Source organism: Anoplopoma fimbria, chromosome 20 (genome assembly GCF_027596085.1).
Source record: "Anoplopoma fimbria isolate UVic2021 breed Golden Eagle Sablefish chromosome 20, Afim_UVic_2022, whole genome shotgun sequence".
NCBI classification, from domain to species: domain Eukaryota; kingdom Metazoa; phylum Chordata; class Actinopteri; order Perciformes; family Anoplopomatidae; genus Anoplopoma; species Anoplopoma fimbria.
This window is the reverse complement of record NC_072468.1, coordinates 28348833-28371671: the sequence shown is the minus strand read 5'-3', so window position 1 is coordinate 28371671 and position 22839 is coordinate 28348833. Positions and strand designations below refer to the sequence as shown.

Below are 22839 nucleotides of genomic sequence, written 5' to 3'. Positions count from 1 at the left end.
AACTCTGCCCTCTGCTGTTTGTATCGTAAGTTCTTTTTCTTGTAAATGAATCAATAAATGAGCTGGAGAATGTCCACGTTTTTTTTCTTTTCTGGCAAATATGTGAGTTTGGTCTCGCACATTTAGGACTTTAATGCTTTTATCTTGTAGAAAGAAGTTCTTTAGTTCAGTAGAAGGAGAACTTAACACTGTTCAAAGAGGCAAAGATCCTCTGAGCTACAGCTGAAGAAGAAGAGAAGAAATCAGCTGGAAGCTTAGATTGAAACAGGAACAGCGTCCTGTTTCAGTGTCAAGAGTTTCACAATAAAAGCAGCCTAGAACAAGCTGGAGTTATCTTCATCAAAGCTCTTCTTCAGACTTCCCAGTAGAACCAGAAGGTTAGTCTGGAGTTAGTACTGATGGAACATCAGCTGATCTAAGGATTCTCCTTTCATGTTACACACACTGTTGAACATGTAAATAAAACATCTGGAGTCTGGATGATGCTGTTTTTTATCGGTTAGAGGAGTTTTTATTGAAGCAGAGAAGAGGAGCTTCAGTTTAACTTTTCATGTGAACAGTTAGTTTGTCTGTGTGACAGAAAGTGTGTCATTACATCAACATGAAGGAGCCTGGAGGTGACGTTAAAAAAAGCTAGACAGCTGCTAATTATTCTGCATTTCTCATAAGAAGTTTTTCTTGGCTCACTAAATGTTTCCTTACATGATCTGGGTAATAATCAGTGAGGATTGAGAGTTGTAAGACTGTAGATGTTTTACTTTTGTCCCTGTTCAAGATCCACACATGGTTTCCATTTCACTAAACAGCTCCACTGAATTTCTCTGGAAGTCTGTCCGCCGGCCAAGAAGGTTCTCACACAGCCTGAACCTCCCTGGAGTTGGAGGAGTGATCCGGTATGCAGCTATGTTATGTATGCAGATAGGGGATGGTGCTGGTGGTGGGGGTGGTGGTGTTTGTGATGGTGTTGGTGATGGTGTAGGAGATGGTGTTGGTGTCTGTGTTGGTGTTGGTTTTGGTGATGGTGTAGGAGATGGTGATGGTGATGGTGTCTGTGTTGGTGATGGTGTAGGTGATGGTGTAGGAGATGGTGATGGTGTTGGTGATGGTGTAGATGATGATAGTGTAGGAGGTGGTGTTGGTGTTGGTGTTGGTGGTGGTGTAGGTGGTGGTGTTGGTGGTGGTGTTGGTGTCTGTGATGGTGTTGGTGCTGGTGTTGGTGTCTGTGATGGTGTTGGTGCTGGTGTTGGTGTCTGTGATGGTGTTGGTGCTGGTGTTGGTGTCTGTGATGGTGTTGGTGCTGGTGTTGGTGTCTGTGATGGTGTAGGTGCTGGTGTTGGTGTTGGTGTCTGTGATGGTGTTGGTGTTGGTGGTGGTGTTGGTGTCTGTGATGGTGTAGGTGCTGGTGTTGGTGTCTGTGATGGTGTAGGTGGTAGTGTGTTAACCTCCATGTAGTAACGATTGTTAAAGGACTGAACGTCTCACTTTAATGGTCCTGAGGAGATGGTCCTGAGGAGATGGTCCTGAGGAGATGGTTCCTCTACCTGTTGATCGACTTCATGTTGGCAGCTGTTGTCTGATCACTTACCTGAGGACCAGAAGCACCTGGGCTGCCCTGAAGTCCTGGACCCCCTTGTTTCCAGATACCCCCTTCAAAGACGGACAGTATGTCAGTGTGTATTAGATATATAAAGTTCTGCTTCAGAGTCTGGTGGTGTTGGGTTCCTCTCCTACCTTGTCCCCCAGAGATCCTCTCCTCCCGTCTGCACCCTGCACAGCAGAGAACACCACGTCACCTGATACACGTTTCACTTTTACATCATCGTTGAGGTTCACGTACAGACGGAGAACCAGACGGAGAACCACAACAAAAATATATATATATATATATATATATATATATATATATATATATAAGGTATATATATGAGGTCATAAATCTCACCGGGTTCCCCGTGTCTCCATCCTCTCCTGCCCCCCCGTCGGTTCCAGGTAAACCCTGTAGTGACGGAGGAAGAACTTTAACTAAGTGTGTTTGAAGAGGTTCCCTTTAAATACAAACAGACCTTCAGGACTAGTAGAGGAGAACAGTTACAGTAGAATGGCTCTAAATACTACAGTATCCAGAATGCTTTGCTTGAAGATTCATCCAACAGTCTGAGTTTGAGGCACTACTACCAGCTGTGTGAAGCCCTCTGATTGGATGTGTAAAGTATTCTTAACTAAGCCATTCCTAACCCTTTCCATAGCATCCTATGGTCTCTTGGCTCAGGTGTCCTGTATGATCAGGTACCTGACCCCCGCCACCTGATCATAGCAGGACGTTTCAGACAGCCGGGTGTTGTGGGACTTGAAGTTGACCTAACAGCATTAGTCTCAACACAGATCCAGTGTTTGATGGTTCCTACCTGTAAACCTGGGTTCCCAGGGTCCCCTTTGGCTCCTGGACTGGTGTTATCAGCACCTGGTTCACCCTGTGGGACAAAACACAAGGGTCCTCAGTCTAAGTCCACCTAGAGGAGCCTCCAGCTGGGAATGGCTGCAGCTCTTTCCAACAGCAGACAGGGCTGGGATCAGATCTCATGTTCTGTCACAAGCAGATTTATAGGGAGGTCGTGTTTTTGTCTTCTTGCTAATTTTCTCCAGAATGTACAGAAGACTTTGGCTGAGATGTGCAGGACTCTAAGGGATCTGACATGTCAGATGTGGGGGTTTAGAAGGCCATCACAGTTTTATTGTGTTTGTAACTGTAAACACTGAGCCAACAGGGAGGACTCTCCCTCGTTCTCAGAACTCCCACATACATGCTGACCTGGCCTTTGAGAATCCTGGCACAACTTCACCTCCTTCTAGGGAGCAGGGAGGAGGAAACTGTCTGAGGAAGTAACTCCAGCAGTACTTGGAGTATGCAGTACGTAGTACGGAGAACAGCTTTACTGCTGGACCACTGTGTTGTGGCCTGTGGTTGGTCTTAGGGCTGCTATCGGTACCTATGATACCCAAATAAACCAGTACCAAGTGAAACCAAACTTATCCGGTCCAAGAAACCTGCAAACAATCTTTTTTGTGCCCGGACCAGAAAATAATGACCTAGTGTCTAGATTAGCTTGAAGACAATCAATCTGCAAACGTTCTTTAATTGAATGCGATGTGTGATTGGCCAACTACAGCAGCAGCTACAACCCAGATAGCTGGGATTGGCTAACTGCACATTGGGGAGGCGAGGGGCGTGTTATCACTACTGCAGTTTAAAATACTCTTTATACTACTAATACAACGGTTTGTACCACTGTTAATACAACTGATATTACCATTTAGACTCCTGCTATAACTGTTTATACTACTGTATATACTACTGTATATACTACTGTATATACTACTGTATATACTACTGTTTATACTACTGTATATACTACTGTATATACTACTGTTTATACTACTGTTTATAATACTGTTTATACTACTGTATATACTACTGTTTATACTACTGTATATACTACTGTATATACTACTGTATATACTACTGTTTATACTACTGTTTATAATACTGTTTATAATACTGTTTATAATACTGCTATAAGTCTTTATACTACTCTTTATACTACTGCTATAACTGTTTGTACTACTGCTACTATTGTTGATATTACTGCTGCTACTTGTTTATACTACTGTTTATATGTTTACATATATATATATATATATATATATATATATATATATATATATATATATATATATATAAAACTGCTAATAATATTGTGCATATGACAAATAAAGACTTCTTAGTGCAGCTGAAAACGGGAGACAATTGTCTTAAGGGCAAACAATTTCCATGGTTAATATATAGTTTTAAATGACAAACAAATCACCCTAAAGTTCTCTCTCTATGAATAAGGGTTGTGGGGGAAGCCAGTGAGGGATCAGGACTCCTCTGATTGGTCAGGATGAATGCACACATGTTCAGATGAACTTCTTCTTCAAATGAGAAACGATGTCTGATCTGGTCAGAAATAAAAGAATAATAATCATCAAATCAAATGTTGGACTCACCGGATCTCCTCTGAGTCCTCGCTGTCCTTTAAGCCCCTCCTCCCCTCTGATTCCTGAGATACCCTGAGGACGACAGGTCAACCTGTCAATCAACCGGCCGGGGTCAGAGGTCAACGCCTCCCAGCTGATCAGTGTGGATGGACTAAAGGGTTTTCCTCTGAGTTACAGCAGGTCACTCAATAAATATATATAAAACATAGACATATAAATAATCCTATCTGCAGAAACATAAACGCAGAAAGAAGTCACAGCGATCATAATATTCACTACGGGTAATGATACTGCCAGTGGTAAATATCCTTTATTTCACTACATTCTCAGGAATATAATAATTCATTCTTTGCTCTTCGTCATACTTGGTTTGAATTAGACGTTTGATAAATATTAATATTATTCATGTTTAATAAGACTTGCCCTCCACAACACAAACACACTAAAGCGGAGTAGCTCCATGCAGGACATCAAGAATTCAAAGTCTTACTGGGTCTCCAGGTTCTCCTCTCTCTCCTCGAGCTCCGTCTGGTCCCGTCAGTCCCTGCAGACTCAGAACCAGAACCAGATCAGGACCCTGACTACAGGACATTACTAGAGATTCACTGTTCCTTCCTCATCCCACATCGTTGGGTCCACCCTCCTCCACAGAGAGACTAGTTGTAAGGTTTCCTGAAGACACCGTGGTTCCACCTGCAGCCTCACCACTAGATGGCACTAAATCGTACACACTGCTCCTTTAAGTTGACCCTCGTTACACAAACACACGGGTTAGCATGAACAATTAGCTAGCCAGCTAACAGCTCATTACATCTGTCAGTGACATTTCATCAGAAGAGATTATATTCCAAATTCATATTAAAATCCTAATGTCAGAGTGCAGAACGCCATGGTGGTACCGACTATCTGGACCTGACGAGTTCTCCTAACTGACTGGTACACATCTGTCGGTACCAGTGGTGCTTGTTGGAGGCATGCTGCTCTTTGTGTTGAATCCACGCTGAGGGTTGGAATATTGGAATATCAATATTATTGATTGAAATGAGGCTTTAGTCTGGATGCTGACGCTGGTACCTGCTCTCCGTTGACTCCGTCCAGTCCGTCTTCACCGTCCTCGCCCTGTTGGAAGAGAATCATCATCTCACTGCCGTCCGGCTCGGTAAATGAGATCAAACTAACCTGGGTAGACTTTAGTGTTTGTCCAAACACCTTTACATTCCAGCAGCTCTGAGTACTCACCCTGTTACCGGAGACTCCCCAGGAGCCCTGCAGACACAAAGCACCATCTGACAACATGCTCTTTTACATTCTGTCATTATGATGATGATTCAGATGTGAATGTAAGAACCTTCTGTCCTCTGGGTCCAGGACAGCCCTCCAAGCCCTGAGGTCCAATGAGTCCAGGAAGCCCTCGCTCCCCCTGCAACAACCAAACAGAGCCAGCAGTGAACCAGCAGAGTCCAGAAGGGACCAGCTCCGCTAACACTGTTTCATTTGGGATGTGTTCATGTCTTCAGGAACCAAAACATTCAAAAGTTGGCAGCACATGAAGGTAGCACACAGTCACACCGGTCTGTCAGGTCCTCAGCATCTCAACAGCACATTGAGCTCTGATGTTTCAACATAAACTGAATGAGGAGCACTTACAGAGACGCCCTCCTCTCCAGGGAAGCCCGGCTGACCCTTCTGTCCAGACGGACCCTGTTCATAAAACACAAGACCAGAAACTCTCAGATGTCAAAGGGCCAACCGCCCTAAAAGAAACTAATCTTTACAAGACAGAAAGAGGAACCGGGCCTGTTGAGGGTGTCAGACATCATGTTTAAGGGTTAAAGAGGCGTGTCTTCCAGTCACCTTTGACCCCGGGGGGCCCCGATAGCCACGGACGCCTTCAAGGCCCGAACATTTGCACATGATGTTGCAGCACTCCTTGTCTGACACCGCGTCCTAGAGAGACAGAGGACAGAGACATGAACAGAAATACTCCAATCACAGCAGAATGAGGAGGCCACAACCTGACCATCCAGCAGAGAGCTAAAGCAGCGATGAGCTGGTGTGTGCAGCTGAGAACGTAGGTGGGAAATAAACCACTTCCTCAACCTCTTTTATTTTCATTATTCACAATTTGCTTCCATTGCCTTTTGGGAGAACAACTGAGTTCTACACGGTGAATGTCTTCAAAGAGAGAGTTTCTGGACAAAACTAGCTCTTTGAGGCAGACGGAGGGTCTGAAGCTGTTCAACCTGAGGTAACGACTCACAATCTGTTGGAGGACGGTGCTGCCGACGCTCGGCATGCCGATGCTGAGAGGAAGCTTGTATCCGAACCCTCGTCCAAACTCCACCATCTGCAGCTGGGCCGGGTCTCGGGCCCCATCCAGGGCCACCGTCAGCAGAGCGTGGACGCCTGCACCCAAGAAACAAGACTACAGATCGCAGCTTTACCGACTTCCCTAAAAGACTCGGATTGGGATCAGGAGTAAAAAACGTGGCGGGAACATTCCTACTTCATCTAATAGCGTAGAAATACAGTCAAGTAAATCAATTACAAAGATGACACGCGAGTAGAGGTGACAGGGGAAGGAAGGGGGGGCAAAACCATGGAGAAAGAAAGACTATAAGAAGCAGAGGAAGAGGCACTGAAGAGATGAATGAAGTCCTCAACTAGAGCAGAGCGAAGATGGAGGAGAAGACCAAAAAACAGAAGCTGAGAAAAAGTGTTTGCAGAGTTTTGGGATGACTCAAACCAGTGAATAGAGATGAGGATCAATTCATCCAAATATCAGAGCAGGTTTTACCAGACTGTCGAAGCAGCTCAGATTCCTGCTCCAGTTTCATCACGTCCTCATCGAGTCCGTCAGAGAAGATCACCAGCACCTGGTGGGTCACATGTATGTAGATTTGTTTTTAATGTGACAGTACTTGGTAAGAGCTCTGCATCATGTCAGTGATGATCACATTAGCAGTAAACATCTTGCCTTCTGTCCTCATTCGTGTAAAAACATTTGGCCTGGTGATTTCATGTTTGTTGGTCCAGAAAGAAGCAGTGATGGATAGACATCCAAGTTTCCATAGACATTCACGCTCCCCTGAGGATGAAAGCTAACTTCGGTGCTACTACTGAATTTTCATTTAGGGACAACGTCTGGTCAACACTACGTCCTGCTAACTCAAGAAACTCCCACCAGCCTCAGCTGTATTTTGTATCTCCTGGTAATTATGGCATGCTAATTGTGAATTTGGTAAACATGCTAAACATCAGCATGTTAGCATGCAGAACGTGCACCGTGGCTACGGAATAACAAGCCTTTGCCACCATAAGATACATTTCATGATGACCAATGGAAACACAACCAGCCAGCTGTGTCACTCTCACCTTCACTCTAGCTTTGGACTTGACCTTGAACCTCTCCTTGAAGGACTTCAGCAGGGCGGTGTTGAAGTAGGTAGGTTCTGATATCTGCAGTCTCATGACTTTATCCACTGTGTCACTGTTGTAGGCCTCGAAGTTTGTGTCGTACAAGCTCTGTCCCTCTCTACCTAGCACTTGAAAGGCCATGTTGGTCTTGACAGGTTCTGGACCGACGCAGCACAGACCTTGTACCGAAGAAACATAACGGACGATGTCTGGCAGGAAGGCCCGGAGCTTGTCGTGGCCGCTGATCAGCATTTCACCTGGAACCCTGTCTTTCTGAGAAATATCGAATCCCATGGCGATGTCAATGCTGCAGTCTGAAGCAAAGGGAAACACATCTTTACCTTGGGCAGCCAGAGACACAGAGGAATATGATGGGAAAGAAGGGGAACAGAGGCAAAGCCACACTTTTCAACTCACCACCTGGTGGGGGTGGGGGGTGGGGCGGGTGTTGGGGGCAGAACCGGAGGCTCATCTTTTTGGCAAATGGTGTCCACCAAATCCTTCTTGATATTTGGCAAGTCTTTGAAGTCATGCACAGTAAACAGCTTCTCTGGGGTGCCGGTGATCTGCAGGAGCTGCAGCAGGTGAACGTTTCCGACGGCAACGGCAACACATTGATCCCCAGCTTCTTGAGACTGCGAGCTGCCACCCTCACGTCATCTTGAGAATCACCATCTGAGATCAACACCAGGTTCTTGGGGTTCTCACTGCGGCTGCCCCGCGACTCATCAAAGTAATCCTTAATGTGTTCCAAGGCCTTTCCGATGTTGGTGTTTCCACCTTCGTATTGCATGCCTTTGATGTGTGAGACACAATCCTCCATCTTGAAAAATCTGTTGAGGTAAAACTCATCCCGAGGATTTTCGCTGAACTGTGCAAGTCCAACACGCACAAATTCTTCACTGACGTTGAAGCTGCTCACCACGTCTGCCGTGAAGTTTTTCATGATTGTGTATTCGGGTTGTTTGATACTGCCAGACCGATCGAGAAGGAAGACCAGGTCGGCCTTCTCGCAAGCTGCCAAAGCAGAGCAAGAGAAAGGTGTTGGTTTACATTACTACTAAACCAGTTCAATTATCACTGTATAGGTTCATTCATGTTTGGCCACAACACACTCTCAACTCCCCAAAGAGGGTTGAAGTCTCTCCATACCCTGCTATTGACGAGTACTGATCAGGTAGGACACACCGGGGCAAAAGTCTCAAAATGTGACCAATACCTCTTGTGAGTGTTTTCCATCTTTCCGGCTCTACCCACACCTGATCAGCCAATCAGAATCTGGTTGGCACTCCAGATTGTCAAATGTGTTGTTTCTGAAGTCGGAGTGTATTGAGCGAACAAACATAAATAATGCTGAGCTATACATTCATGTCTTTATGAAGTACCATCATGTCAAAAGGGGCTGCTGACATGCAGTGATTGTTTTTTCTAATAATTGGTTCCCTCTGTTTGGTTCATACCTAGAAACACAGGAATTCTCTCCAACTGACAGCATTGATCCGTCACCTTCATTCCATGTGTGCATGTTAGATCTTCTTCGAACCCACTTAGCCTCTTAGGGTTACTGGTGAATAGTTGTTAGATATGTGGATATACTTAAGGTTCGGGGATTTTTGTTCTACGTTGTGTATCTTTGACATTCCTTTACAGGATTTTTAATACTATGAATGTCATCTAGCTCATAAATCCTCACACAAAGTTGTTGAGCTCCTCATTGAAACAGATGGATGTGCAGTAAGGAGTTCTGCTTTCCACAAGGAAGGTGAGGGAGCAATGAACTATTGAATCAACGGAACACAATAAGAATCATCAGCACTGAAATTAATAACTAATAAAAGATCTGATTCATCCAAAGACACCACTTGACACTTACTGGGCTCAATACTGAAATAAAGATTTTTCACCAAATCAGGACTTTGGAATCATACATCATGTGAAATGTGATATCGCCTGGTTTAAGTGTAAATTATGTATTTTTGTTTGCTGAATTGATCTGTTAAATCTTCCAGTTCAGAAGAGTCAGGCCACCTTTTGGCCCTTCGAGCTATACATGAGAAAGATTTAAAAACATGCATGTCATCACCACAAACGTACCGTGACACATTCTTACCGGGCTTAATGCAGAAGACAGAAGACATATTTCTGTACAGAGTTTCTAGTCCCTTAAATTCGTCCACGAAGAAAACTTTGGATGTGTCTCCACCAGCCATGGTATTCAGCTGAGCCTCTGGGGCTTCTTTCACTCCGATACTGACGACGATGACCCCGTTGTTTCTCAGTGCATCAGATGGCTCTTTCAGTTTGTAAGGTTCGGTGGCTGCCCCGTCTGTGATCACCATGAGGATCTGAGGCACCTTGAGTGCTCTCCGGCCGCCGTATTCAGCGTTAAAGAACTGTAGCGAGTAGTTCAAGGCCTTGCCTGTGTAGGTGTTTCCTTCTTTTGGCTTAACAACTGGGATTGCTGTCAGAACTTTTCGTTTGGAGTCAGAGTCATCTAGAGTTAAATGAGTCTCGGGATCATTCGAGTAGGAGATGATCCCAAAACGAGTGTGGTCCTTGCCAACTGTGGTTTGGTTCACTACTGACTCCATAAACGTCCGCATACTGTCATATTGTGTTGAATTTATGCTTATGGAGGTGTCCACCAGGAAAATGATGTCAGCTTTTCCTATCTGACAATCTGGTAGAAGAGAACAAAGACAAAGAGCAATTAAAGAGTGTTAGTCGGTAAACTGAGACCTGTTTACTTCTCATCGGCCTCACATGAAAGAAAGTCTGTAACCTACGATTAGAAACAAACACATGTGATTGCCATCAAATGAAAAGTCAGATAACAAGATAAAATTAACTCCCCCCTGTAGTCAGCTGGGTTGGTTGACAGTAGAGCTATGGCAGAGCTCAGACTAAGTAACCCCACTATAGGGACAATTAGGTTCAATCCTAACTGTAAAGCCAGAAAAAGACTCCTTTGTGAGATTAACCTAAAGGCTTCATGCTTTTATAAACTCAGTCTGGTTACTCAACATCTTTTTTTGTGGATGGTCTCAAACTTTTCTTACCTTTCTCACAGATCTTCAAGGCCACCTGGCTTTCCAAGTCCTTCAGACCATCAAAGTCCTCCTTACTATACACCCTGTCCAATGATCCGCTGATCTCTACCAGCTGGGTGGTGTTGGCTTCCGCCACTCCGATGGCGTAGACCACCACTCCTTTGGCCCTCAGAGCCGCGGCGAGGCCCTTGACCTGGTCTTTGGACTCCCTCACTGTTATCACTATCAGCCTCTGCCTAATACCAGGACGCCCTCCTCTGGTTGCATCAAAGTACTGCGTCACCTCTTTGAGGGCCTCTCCTGTGAGCGTGCCTTCATTCATCTGCTTCATACCATCGATGGCTGACAAAATGTCTTTTCTGTTGTGACTGTTGAGGGAAAACTCCAGTTTGGGTTTCGTGCTGAACTGCATGACACCGACGTGCACCTCGTCCTGCCCAATGGGGGTCTTGCTGATGACAGATTTCATGAAATCTTTCATTTTCCCAAAGTCTTCCGTAGAGATGCTCTGAGAGCTTTCAGTTAAGAAAAAGATGTCGCCCTGTACATCTTTGCAAACTGTGGACACAGATCACAGAAATGATTACGTGGTGTTCTTGTTTCCACACTTGTCTTGCCTTAAACTACCCCGAGTCATCGGGTATGAATGAGATTGTGGGAAATAAGACAAGCTACGAGGGGTGTGACCTTTTAAATGACTTGTTCAAAAGCAACTAGCTAGTCAAAGTGAAGTAAACTCAAATTGGTACCTTTAGAGGGCTTTGCTTAAAGAATCTCATGCCCAAATAATTGAAGGGCCTAGATAACGCTGGAGTTACAGTCACTATCTTCCAGGCCCTGTTTTAGGAGGGATTAAACCTCATTCAAGGTAACTTTCCTATTGGTAATACTGCAAATGAATAAAAGTTCAGCCAATCAACATAACCCCATTTGTCCCTACAATATTGGTAATATTGGAAGGGTTAGTTTAAGTACTGTATATTCTTCTAAAACTTACTACAATTCTTTTTAATTGGAGATTTATATCACCAGTCTTCTTACCTACTATCCATTTTCTGAGATTAATGATGTTCTACAACAGAACGTGGTGTTAGAAGTTGAAAGATTAAACAATATTAATTTGTTAGGATACAAGACAGTGCAGCTCCCATGAAAATGTACCAGTGCTCAAACTTACATCACTGAGTCAGTTTCTTCCTTTTTTGATATTTCAATTTTTGAGCTGTAAAGTCTGCTGTGAAAAAACGTCTTCACTGTTCGGTCCTCTCTGTCCTGCTACAACATCTGAACTAGCAGCATTTTGACTGGTACTCTACGGCTTATCAGAGAGGGTGTCCATTAACAAACGCCAAAAGCAGAAATATAAATTATAAATAAATATTCAAATACACCTGGTCATCCTCATCCTGACGTGAACAACACAACATACTGTTGACTAGGGTTAAGTTTCAAGACTGTACTTTAAGTGTTCTTGAGAAAAAGAAGACGATCCGGTTTGACTTCAGCTCTCCATTAACTAAATGTACATTTCAAAGTCCAGTCTAGATAAGTTATCCTTACCGTCCTCAGAACAGAACTCTGTGATGATCTCGTTGTGGATGGCATCCAAGGCATCAAAATTAGTGACAAAGAAGGTCCTCTTGCGGTCCCCGGCTATCTCTTCCAGCTGAGATTGAGTTGAATTTTCCACCCCGATGGCGTAGACGGTGATACCCTGAGCCCTCAGTTTTTCAGCGGGAGCCTTGACCTCATCAGTGGATTTTCCATCTGTGATGACCACCAGGTACTCTGGGACTTTGTGACCACGAGTGACCTTGGCTCTCTCAAAGTGTGAGACCATGAATTCCAGCGCTTTTCCTGTTTCTGTCCCACCTCCATCGTGTTTAATACCCAAGACGGCGTTCTCCAGTGACTTGGCATCTGAGTGAGCGGTCAGATCAAATTGTCTCGTTGGCCAATCTGCATATTTCACAATCCCCAGGCGGACATATTCTTTCCCAATACGGAAGGTTTTTAGAAACCTGATGATGAAGTTCTTCATTTTGTCAAAGTCTTTGTGCTCAATGCTCCCTGAGTCGTCCATCAGGAAGAAGATGTCTGCTTCGTCTTTTTGCACACATGCTGGAGAGGAAAAGCAACTACAAAAGTTAGTTCTTTCACAAAGCCAAAGAGAGGGAGGTTAAAAATGAACATTCCAACACAGGGGAATATATGTGTAAAGACTTAACTAAAGAACATTGACCAGGGATTTCTGGCTCTCACTGTTCATTCTTTTTGCACATTAAGTGACTATGAAAAAACACTGGTTCAAACCTTGATCGTTGCTCTTGTCCTTTGCTTTCTCAATGAGGTTTTGACACAGGATCCTCTGCAGGCTCTGCTTCAGGGGCTTCAGGTCTGTGAAACTGTTCACATTAAAAACATGCCTATCGGGGGGGTGATTGGCCATCTTCTTCAGTTCAGTCACGCTAGCATTTTTGATTCCAACAGCGTAAATGGTGACCCCAGCCCGACGGAGATTGGTTGCTGCGTTGCTCACTTGGTCCTTGGATTCACCATCTGTGATCACCACTGCCACCTGCTGGAAACCCTTTCCGCTGTTTTTACTCCTGCTGCCCTTTTCCTCGGTGAAGATTTCTTTCAGGGTGTAGTTTAAAGCTTTTCCTGTGTACGTACCGCCTCCACGGTAAGGCAGGATCTTGATGAACTGGAGGGTTTCATCCTTGTCATTGAAGGTGTTGAGGTAGACCTGTGCTGTGGGCTTTTCGTTGTACGTAACGATGCCCACTCGGACTCTAGAGGGACTGACATCCAGGCCGCTCACAAGCGAGTGGAGGAAAGTGCGCACCAGCTGGAAGTTGTCTCTCCCAATGCTTTCAGACTCGTCAACGATGAACACGATGTCGGCCAAATTGGCTCCTTTGCATTCTATGAAAAGAGTGTAATTAGTTACTTGAGCCATCTTGAAGATGAACTATATTACAGGATGCTTATTATGTAGGTCCATCCAGTGGTCATCATTTTGGTGATTTGCGATTGTAACAGTGGCTAGGTTAAAACAATGTTTTTAGAATTTCTTTCAATAAATGACCTTCATTTCAAAATGAAGTATGAGCCAGAATCATTTTAGCAGAACTTATAATGTCATTCTTATTTGTTCCTCACTGCCTGTAAAGCATGGCCTCTTCCAGACACTAACTGAACAATGACAAAACATGGAATACAGTTTCCCAAAGATCTCAAATTTTGATGAATGATGTCCTCACCTTCAGTAACGACCTCCTTTTTCGGGGTCAAGAAGAAATCCTTCAAAATAAGTACTTCAGGAGTTTTGAATGCGTACCGAGAATCAACAAACAAGCTTATATCATCCATGCTTGCACCCGCACTCATCCCAAAGACAGTCACCCCTGATGATTTGATCTTTTGAGCGGGCCTGGACACAGAATCATTGGACGCTCTTCCACTGACGACCACCAGGTACTGGGGGGTTCCTTGGTGTGCACGGCCCCCAGCCTCAGGGGTAAAAAAGTGCGTGTTGGCGTACGTCAGAGCACTGCCCAGGTTTCGTGGTTGTTTGGGTCGTGGGCGCAGGCGGAACCGTTTGACAGCAGCCTTGATGTCCGCTTTAGATTGAGAACTATTGAAACTAAATTCAACACTGGTATCTTGACCATACTGGGCCAAACCGATGCGGTAGGTGGACGCTCCAACGTTAAGTTGATCGATCAAGTTGAGAAATTCAGTCCTAAACCTGGAGACATTTGCCGTAGCTATGCCACTGTCCACCAGGAAGAAAATATCTCCAAACCTCTCCGCCAAAGCTGAAAGCAGAGAAAAACACAATAACATCTTTGAACAGTACAGTCAAGGTGTCAGTATGCTCAAACAAAGAGCTTGTTGGTCTTTTAAAGTGTTGGTACACCCACAGACACATGAGGGGCCAAATAATTCAGACAGTATGCTTCCAAGCTTTCAGGCTTCACACCAATACTTTGTTCAAGTACAAGCAGGTGCAACCCCATGAATACCTGTTCCCCATTTATACAATGAATCCTGTCTTTCTACGATGGCCATCCTTGAGTGGGCCGTTTGGAACGGCTACACTTTGGACAGGAACGCATCGGAACCTTTTTTAAAAAAAAGAAAACATCTTCCTGTACACATCCTGCAATTCTCAAAACAGACTTACTGAACATGATAGTAAACAGTTGAACTGTTTGAAATGCTAATACTTATGTAACAGTAGCAAACAAATAGTGAAGTAGATCATCAGGGTAAGATTCCACTTCTGGTTAAACAAACAAACAAACACAGGATGATCTCGACTTCATCGAACAAAACCTCTGCCTTTATGAATTTCCAATGTTGGCTAGATGTTTTTATATTTCATTGCAAACTTAACACATGGACAACTAAATACAGTTTGCTCTAATCCTCTGCCTTACCTTGCCTCTGATCCTCCACAGAGATGCAAACAGTTTGCAGCAGACCTCTGGTCAGACTCTGCAGAGCCTGGTAGTTATCGATGGAGGACAGGAAGCGCTCTGGAGGCCGGTTGGCGATGGACTCCAGCTCTGTGCGGTTGGCTGCTCCCACCCCAATGCCAAACACTATAACTTCCTGATTCCTCAGGTGCTGGGCAGTCGTTTTCAGATAATCTATGGATTCTCCTTCTGTGATGAACACAGCGATCTGAGGAACCTGCTGGCTGGCTCGGCTCCCTGTGTCCTTGTTGAAATAGTGGAGGAAGTCCTTGGCTTGGGTTTTTGTGGAGGGAAGATCTTCCACTGCCTTCAGCAGGGACTTTTTGTCCATGTGATCCTTTAGCAGAAACGACGGGGATATTTCGTCGCTGTACTGAGCGAAGCCGATCCGGACTTTGTCAGGGCCGATTTCGAGGGCTTCGATGATGCTGCTGAGAAAAGTCCGGACCTCCTTAAGGTTATCTTCGTAAATGCTGCCAGAGCCATTGACTAGGAAGACGATGTCGGCCAGGCTGGCGTTTTCACACTCTGTACCGGAGGAGAGAAAGGTCAGCTCTTCTTCATGCACAACAATAGGTGTTCTGGGAAAAAAGCCAAAAGCAACAATCATTCAAACGGGTTTAAAACCCACCTGGTATCTGAGCAGCGGATCCAGAGGAACACGCTGCTACGATGAGGCCGAGCAGAAGACTCACTCTGGCCTTCATGCTGGGACGGATGGGAGGTTCTCTGTTCCTACAACAATGATAAAACAGAGTTCCTTCATCTTCTACACTGAGGAACACTGTCTTCAGCTTCACACTGCTGTAGCTGAATGCTAGTAGTTAAACAAGCAGGACTGAATATCATGACTTCTGCTCTGTGCACAGATCTACTCCAACCTAAGCAAAGGGAACAGGTTATAAAAGATAAACAGTGTGATACTGGGTCAGGCAGACAAGATGCTTTTATTTTGAAGGAAGTGTCTTCACTAACAGACGTTCTTTAGTTTAGTAGACGGAGAACCAAACGCTGTTCAAAGAGACAAAGATCCTCCGAAGAGAAGAAATCAGCAGGAAGCTTGGATTGAAACAGGAAGAGCTTAATGTTTCAAGAGTTTCACAATAAAAGCAGCCTAGAACAAGCTGGAGTTATCTTCATCAAAGCTCTTCTTCAGTCGTCACATAGAACCAGAAGGTTAGTCTGGAGTTAGTACTGCTGGAACATCAGCTGATCTAATCACAGGTTAAACCTCTTCAATCAATATTCACTGATCAATAATCAAACTGATTCCACATCAATGTTTACTGATCAATAATCAAACATCATGTTTTTCAGGGTTTGTCTGTTTCACATGTAAATAAATGATTTAGAGGATGTTTTATTATTGAAGAAAAGGAGAATCAGTTCAATTACATTGAGTATTACTGAGTATTACTGTGTATTACTATGTATTACTGTGTATTAATGTGTATTAATGTGTATTACTGAGTATTACTGTGTATTACTATGTATTAATGTGTATTACTGTGTATTACTATGTATTACTCAGTATTACTGTGTATTAATGTGTATTACTATGTATTACTCAGTATTACTGTGTATTAATGTGTATTACTGTGTATTACTGAGTATTACTGTGTATTAATGTGTATTACTGTGTATTACTGAGTATTACTGTGTATTAATGTGTATTACTGTGTATTACTGAGTATTACTCAGTATTACTGAGTATTACTGTGTATTACTGTGTATTACTCAGGATTACTGTGTATTACTGTGTATTACTCAGTATTACTGAGTATTACTGTGTATTACTGTGTATTACTCAGTATTACTGTGTATTACTGTGTATTACTCAGTATTACTGTGTATTACTCAGTATTACTGTGTATTACTGTGTATTACTCAGTATTACTGTGTATTACTGTGTATTACTGTGTATTACTCAGTATTACTGTGTATTACTCAGTATTACTGTGTATTACTGTGTATTACTCAGTATTACTGTGTATTACTGTGTATTACTGTGTATTACTCAGTATTACTGTGTATTACTGTGTATTAATGTGTATTACTCAGTATTACGGTGTATTACTGTGTATTAATGTGTATTATTCAGTATTAATGTGTATTACTGTGTATTAATGTGTGTTACTGAGTATTAATGTGTATAAAATGAGGAGGAAGTAAAACAAAGTGATGCAGAAACAAGAAGACGTTTAAAACACAGATGTTTGTCAAACAGCAGCCTGCAGACAGAGGACAGTATGGTACTGTTTAATATCCCAGAATGCATTTCTCCACTGAAAGAAGGTTAAAGACCGACAACTTGTCCACCTTAAATATGGCGGACCACCTTAAACTACGACATTTAAAGAAGTAAAGGGAGACTTTGTTCTCCTATCATGTATTTCCTATTTCATTCCAGTTGTATTAAAATAACACATTCATATCATATTATATTGTTGCTTCTTAAATAAAATGAGTGGTTACCATGACGACGTATGGATACATATTTCACTGTGAGCAATTTGAAGTTTAAAAGTTGTTTAGAGTTCTTTCACCGACTATTTCAGTACTTTGATTAAACGTTCATGATTTGACCATATTTCACTGCTGTTTGAAATATTGCCTTTATTACATTGGAAATATGAGGTTTCTTAGTTTGACTTTGAAATGAAGTAGAGGATCAAATCATGTTCTTGTGAAATATGGTCCAAATGTGAGCGTTTCCTTTAAAACGCTGCTGAGCGTCTTCTCACCGGTGACCGTAACGTTTACCATCTTTGTTCTGCTCCTTCTAACCCTTTAGTGCCACAGAACTCACAAATCAAATCACAAATAAATCACAAATAAATCACAAATAAATCACAAATAAATCACAAATAAATCACAAATAAATTCTCTGCTCTCAGAATAAAGAGAAGTCACTCACAGATCTGCTGCTGCATCCGCTCCGTCTGCACCACAACACAGGAGTGCTCTCTCTGTGGCGGAGGCTGGTTTATGGAGGAGGAGGAGGAGGAGGAGGATGAAGAGGAGGAGAAGGAGGAGGAGACGGAGGGGGATGAAGAGGAGGAGAAGGAGGAGGAGGAGGAGGAGGATGAAGAGGAGGAGAAGGAGGAGGACTCCACCTCCTCCCACATTCTGCAGCAGAGCAGATGAACTGTGTGAACAGAGTCGGCTCCACACACATTTCAGAGGAATCTAACAGTCTAGAGCTGAAGGCCTCGAGGGAACCGATCCAAACACTTAATGAGATCCTCGCTCTGCTGCCTCGGGGTGACTGGTTGCCCCGTCGCTCAGAGGTCCCTGCAGCCGATCCACCCGGTCACAGCTTCTTCCTGTCCTGACCCCTCAGTGGAGGAATGAACTCCCCACTGACCTCAGGACAGCAGAGTCACTGCCCATCTTTAACCTCACCTCTTCAAGAAGTACTACCTGATAAAGAAGTACTACCTGATAAAGAAGCACTACCTGATAAAGAAGTACTACCTGATAAAGAAGTACTACCTGATAAAGAAGTACTACTGATAAAGAAGTACTACCTGATAAAGAAGTACTACCTGATAAAGAAGTACTACTGATAAAGAAGTACTACTGATAAAGAAGTACTGATAAAGAAGTACTACCTGATAAAGAAGTACTACTGATAAAGAAGTACCACCTGATAAAGAAGCACTACTGATAAAGAAGTACTACCTGATAAAGAAGTACTACTGATAAAGAAGTACTACCTGATAAAGAAGTACTACTGATAAAGAAGTACTACCTGATAAAGAAGTACTACCTGATAAAGAAGTACTACCTGATAAAGAAGTACTACCTGATAAAGAAGTACTACCTGATAAAGAAGTACTACTGATAAAGAAGTACTACTGATAAAGAAGTACTACCTGATAAAGAAGTACTACTGATAAAGAAGTACTACCTGATAAAGAAGTACTACCTGATAAAGAAGTACTACCTGATAAAGAAGTACTACTGATAAAGAAGTACTACCTGATAAAGAAGTACTACCTGATAAAGAAGTACTACTGATAAAGAAGTACTACTGATAAAGAAGTACTACCTGATAAAGAAGTACTACTGATAAAGAAGTACTACCTGATAAAGAAGTACTACTGATAAAGAAGTACTACCTGATAAAGAAGTACTACTGATAAAGAAGTACTACTGATAAAGAAGCACTACCTGATAAAGAAGTACTACCTGATAAAGAAGTACTACCTGATAAAGAAGTACTACCTGATAAAGAAGTACTACCTGATAAAGAAGTACTACTGATAAAGAAGTACTACCTGATAAAGAAGTACTACCTGATAAAGAAGTACTACTGATAAAGAAGTACTACCTGATAAAGAAGTACTACCTGATAAAGAAGTACTACCTGATAAAGAAGTACTACTGATAAAGAAGTACTACCTGATAAAGAAGTACTACCTGATAAAGAAGTACTACTGATAAAGAAGTACTACCTGATAAAGAAGTACTACCTGATAAAGAAGTACTACTGATAAAGAAGTACTACTGATAAAGAAGTACTACCTGATAAAGTAAGATACTACCTGATAAAGAAGTACTACTGATAAAGAAGTACTACCTGATAAAGAAGTACTACTGATAAAGAAGTACTACCTGATAAAAAGTACTACCTGATAAAGAAGTACTACCTGATAAAGAAGTACTACCTGATAAAGAAGTACTACCTGATAAAGAAGTACTACTGATAAAGAAGTACTACTGATAAAGAAGTACTACCTGATAAAGAAGTACTACTGATAAAGAAGTACTACTGATAAAGAAGTACTACCTGATAAAGAAGTACTACTGATAAAGAAGTACTACTGATAAAGAAGTACTACCTGATAAAGAAGTACTACCTGATAAAGTAACTGATACTACTGATAAAGAAGTACTACCTGATAAAGAAGTACTACCTGATAAAGAAGTACTACTGATAAAGAAGTACTACTGATAAAGAAGTACTACCTGATAAAGAAGTACTACCTGATAAAGAAGTACTACTGATAAAGAAGTACTACCTGATAAAGAAGTACTACTGATAAAGAAGTACTACCTGATAAAGAAGTACTACTGATAAAGAAGTACTACTGATAAAGAAGTACTACCTGATAAAGAAGTACTACCTGATAAAGAAGTACTACTGATAAAGAAGTACTACTGATAAAGAAGTACTACTGATAAAGAAGTACTACTGATAAAGAAGTACTACCTGATAAAGAAGTACTACCTGATAAAGAAGTACTACCTGATAAAGAAGTACTACCTGATAAAGAAGTACTACCTGATAAAGAAGTACTACCTGATAAAGAAGTACTACCTGATAAAGAAGTACTACCTGATAAAGAAGTACTACCTGATAAAGAAGTACTACCTGATACAGAAGTACTACCTGATACAGAAGTACTACCCTGAGCCTTCCTCTTATTGTATCATATTAGTTTGTTTCTGTACTTTTGCTCTGGTTTCTGCTTTAAGATGCTTGTTTAAGAAAGGAGATGCACTGATGACTTCTGGTGACTAGTAGTTCTCTTGAATACCTATGTTGAATACACTTCCTGTAAGTCGCTTTGGATAAAAGCGTCTGCTACATGACTGTAATGTACTGTAATAATGTAATGTAATGTACTGTAATAATGTAATGTAATGTAATGTAATGTATGTAATGTAATCTAGAGGCCCTCAGGACATCTAGAGGCCCTCAGGACCTGATCTTCACCCTGGCTTGGGGTGATCAGTAACATTGATACATTACAGTAATGCTGCTGTTGATCTGCAGTGCTTAGTTGTTCTTTTGTTAGATTTTATAATCAATGGTTATTATGATAAATGTTTACAAAGCTTGAAGAAATCAATAATCTACTTTGATTTAAGGTTTTTATATATCTGAACAGCTAAGTCCTTCATGAGAGAGCAGCTAATGTGTTGTTGTATGTTGTGTTCATGATAATATAAATGATGTAGTGTTTGTGTGGAGTCAATAATAAAGATTATGAACAATTCAATCTGAATTTTGGTCTAAAAATAGAATTAAATGTATTATCAGCTCATGAATCAATCATTCAGCTCGACCTCGAACACTCAGTTATCTCATTTTATAAATGTGTTCTGCTCCAAAGGCTCAAACATGTGTTTGTGATCTGACCCTGAAGAACGAGACTGTATGAGTGTGTGTGTGTGTGTGTGTGTGTGTGTGTGTGTGTGTGTGTGTGTGTGTGTGTGTGTGTTGAGTTGCTCTTGGCCACATTTGTGGGGGATTTCTGGAGAAACTTTGGGATGAAATTCTGGAGAAACGGAGTAAATGATTTCCATGTGTTGGGCAGATGGGAGAAGAGAACTAAACATGGAAACTCTTTAAAAATTTGACTTTATTTCACAGCTCAGGTCTTTTTTCCAAGATAATAAGTTCTGATCGTCATTTCAATGATTAAATACCAATTATAAAGACGCAATAACCTAGGCTAATGACTTCTACTGTAAAAAGTAACAGGGTGATTTATTAGCTTACAGCTACGCTAGCTATGGATTCACTCACAGGTAGAAGTAACAGGGCGACTTCCTCACTACCGACTCATCAAATACGGACTCTACTACGTTGACCCTCTCACACTGGAGTTGAGCGTGGTGCGTCTCATACCACGCTGAAGGCCAGCTCGTTTGAGGAGGTTTCATGTGGTTCTAACAGGGTTCTCCTCCTGAGAGGAGAAGATGTGGTTTCATCATCTGGCTCTGCTCTGTTTCAGATGAGGCTGTGTGTGTTGTATTGTGGGACGGCTGAGAGCGAAACAGGACGGGGTGGAACTGAGTTTCGGGACAGATTTCCCACAAGTGAAGAATTTGTTACATCATTAAGAAAACATCTCCACTGCCTCTCTGCAGTCAGATAGGGAGCTGAGCAGATGTCTCTGGTATCTAAGATAGTACAGGTCATCCTGAGGGCAACAAGATCCAAGATCCATTCATCCACATCCATCCCATAATAGTGAGCTACATGTTCAGTAACATCAGAACTGACTGTCAGTATGTTAACAGTTAGAACTCCAACATCAGTACTGGACCAGTTTCAGTCATGTGATGATCAACAGATGAAGGTCATACCTGAGGTGAACCTGGAGGAGCATCCTGTTCTCATTTATTCTGGACTGAAGCTGTCAAATAACCAGAAACTGTTATGTTGGTTTTTGAAGAAGACGAAGAAGAAGAACAAGAAGAAGAAGAGGAGTAGGACGTCCTTTGGGGTGTACGAGGTCCAGAATGGGTCAAATGGACTAAAACAACCGGGTATCAGTCTGCCGGTTCAGACCAGCCTGGTTTGTCGGTGCGTTTGTGGTCCTCCTGGACTCGGTGCTCTAGACCTGCTGTCAGTGGAACCAATCACAGGAAGACCAATAATCGGCCGATATCTCCTCCATGACACTCAAACGGTTCCTCGTCCTCCCATTGGAAGGAGGAACCAGACCGTCTGTTACTCAGCAGATCAGAATAAACTCATAGATCAGAATAACGATTAGCCATCAATCAATAAGCTCATTGTTGTCAAACTAATCATTGAAGTCATTGATCAAACTAAAATAAATTCACTGCTTCCTCATGGGATCGTTTACTGAATATCGTTTCTGGACAAAAGAATTCATCACAAATAAAGAATGACATGATGAGAATAATCCAGATCATCAGTCACCATCAGAAGATTGATTTAGAATCAATAAGTCATGAATAATAAAATGAGATCACATGTTCCTTTGATTTTAAAGAACACATCAGACTGGAACCTAGGAGAGGAGGAGGGGAGGGAGGAGAGGAGGAGAGGAGGAGAGGAGGAGGAGGGAGGAGGAGGGGAG

General features: G+C 42.4%; 1 protein-coding gene across 1 annotated transcript in view; it reads right to left on the bottom strand.

Annotated features, from left to right (window-relative positions):
- The window catches only part of LOC129109276 (collagen alpha-6(VI) chain-like), a 32254-nt gene extending 14283 nt beyond the window's left edge, over positions 1-17971 (bottom strand). Inside the window, 26 exon segments of the mRNA XM_054621307.1 lie at positions 4-9; positions 1586-1638; positions 1731-1767; positions 1943-1996; positions 2406-2471; positions 4048-4110; positions 4529-4582; positions 5113-5157; positions 5278-5304; positions 5387-5458; positions 5686-5739; positions 5893-5985; positions 6299-6444; positions 6836-6914; positions 7414-7769; positions 7873-7901; positions 7903-8065; positions 8068-8472; positions 9566-10135; positions 10515-11063; positions 12066-12626; positions 12819-13433; positions 13772-14329; positions 14954-15520; positions 15624-15727; positions 17910-17971. Coding sequence (XP_054477282.1) covers positions 4-9; positions 1586-1638; positions 1731-1767; positions 1943-1996; positions 2406-2471; positions 4048-4110; positions 4529-4582; positions 5113-5157; positions 5278-5304; positions 5387-5458; positions 5686-5739; positions 5893-5985; positions 6299-6444; positions 6836-6914; positions 7414-7769; positions 7873-7901; positions 7903-8065; positions 8068-8472; positions 9566-10135; positions 10515-11063; positions 12066-12626; positions 12819-13433; positions 13772-14329; positions 14954-15520; positions 15624-15699 — 5298 coding nt within the window. The 5' untranslated portion in view covers positions 15700-15727; positions 17910-17971.
- Positions 17972-22839: the final 4868 nt, after the last annotated feature.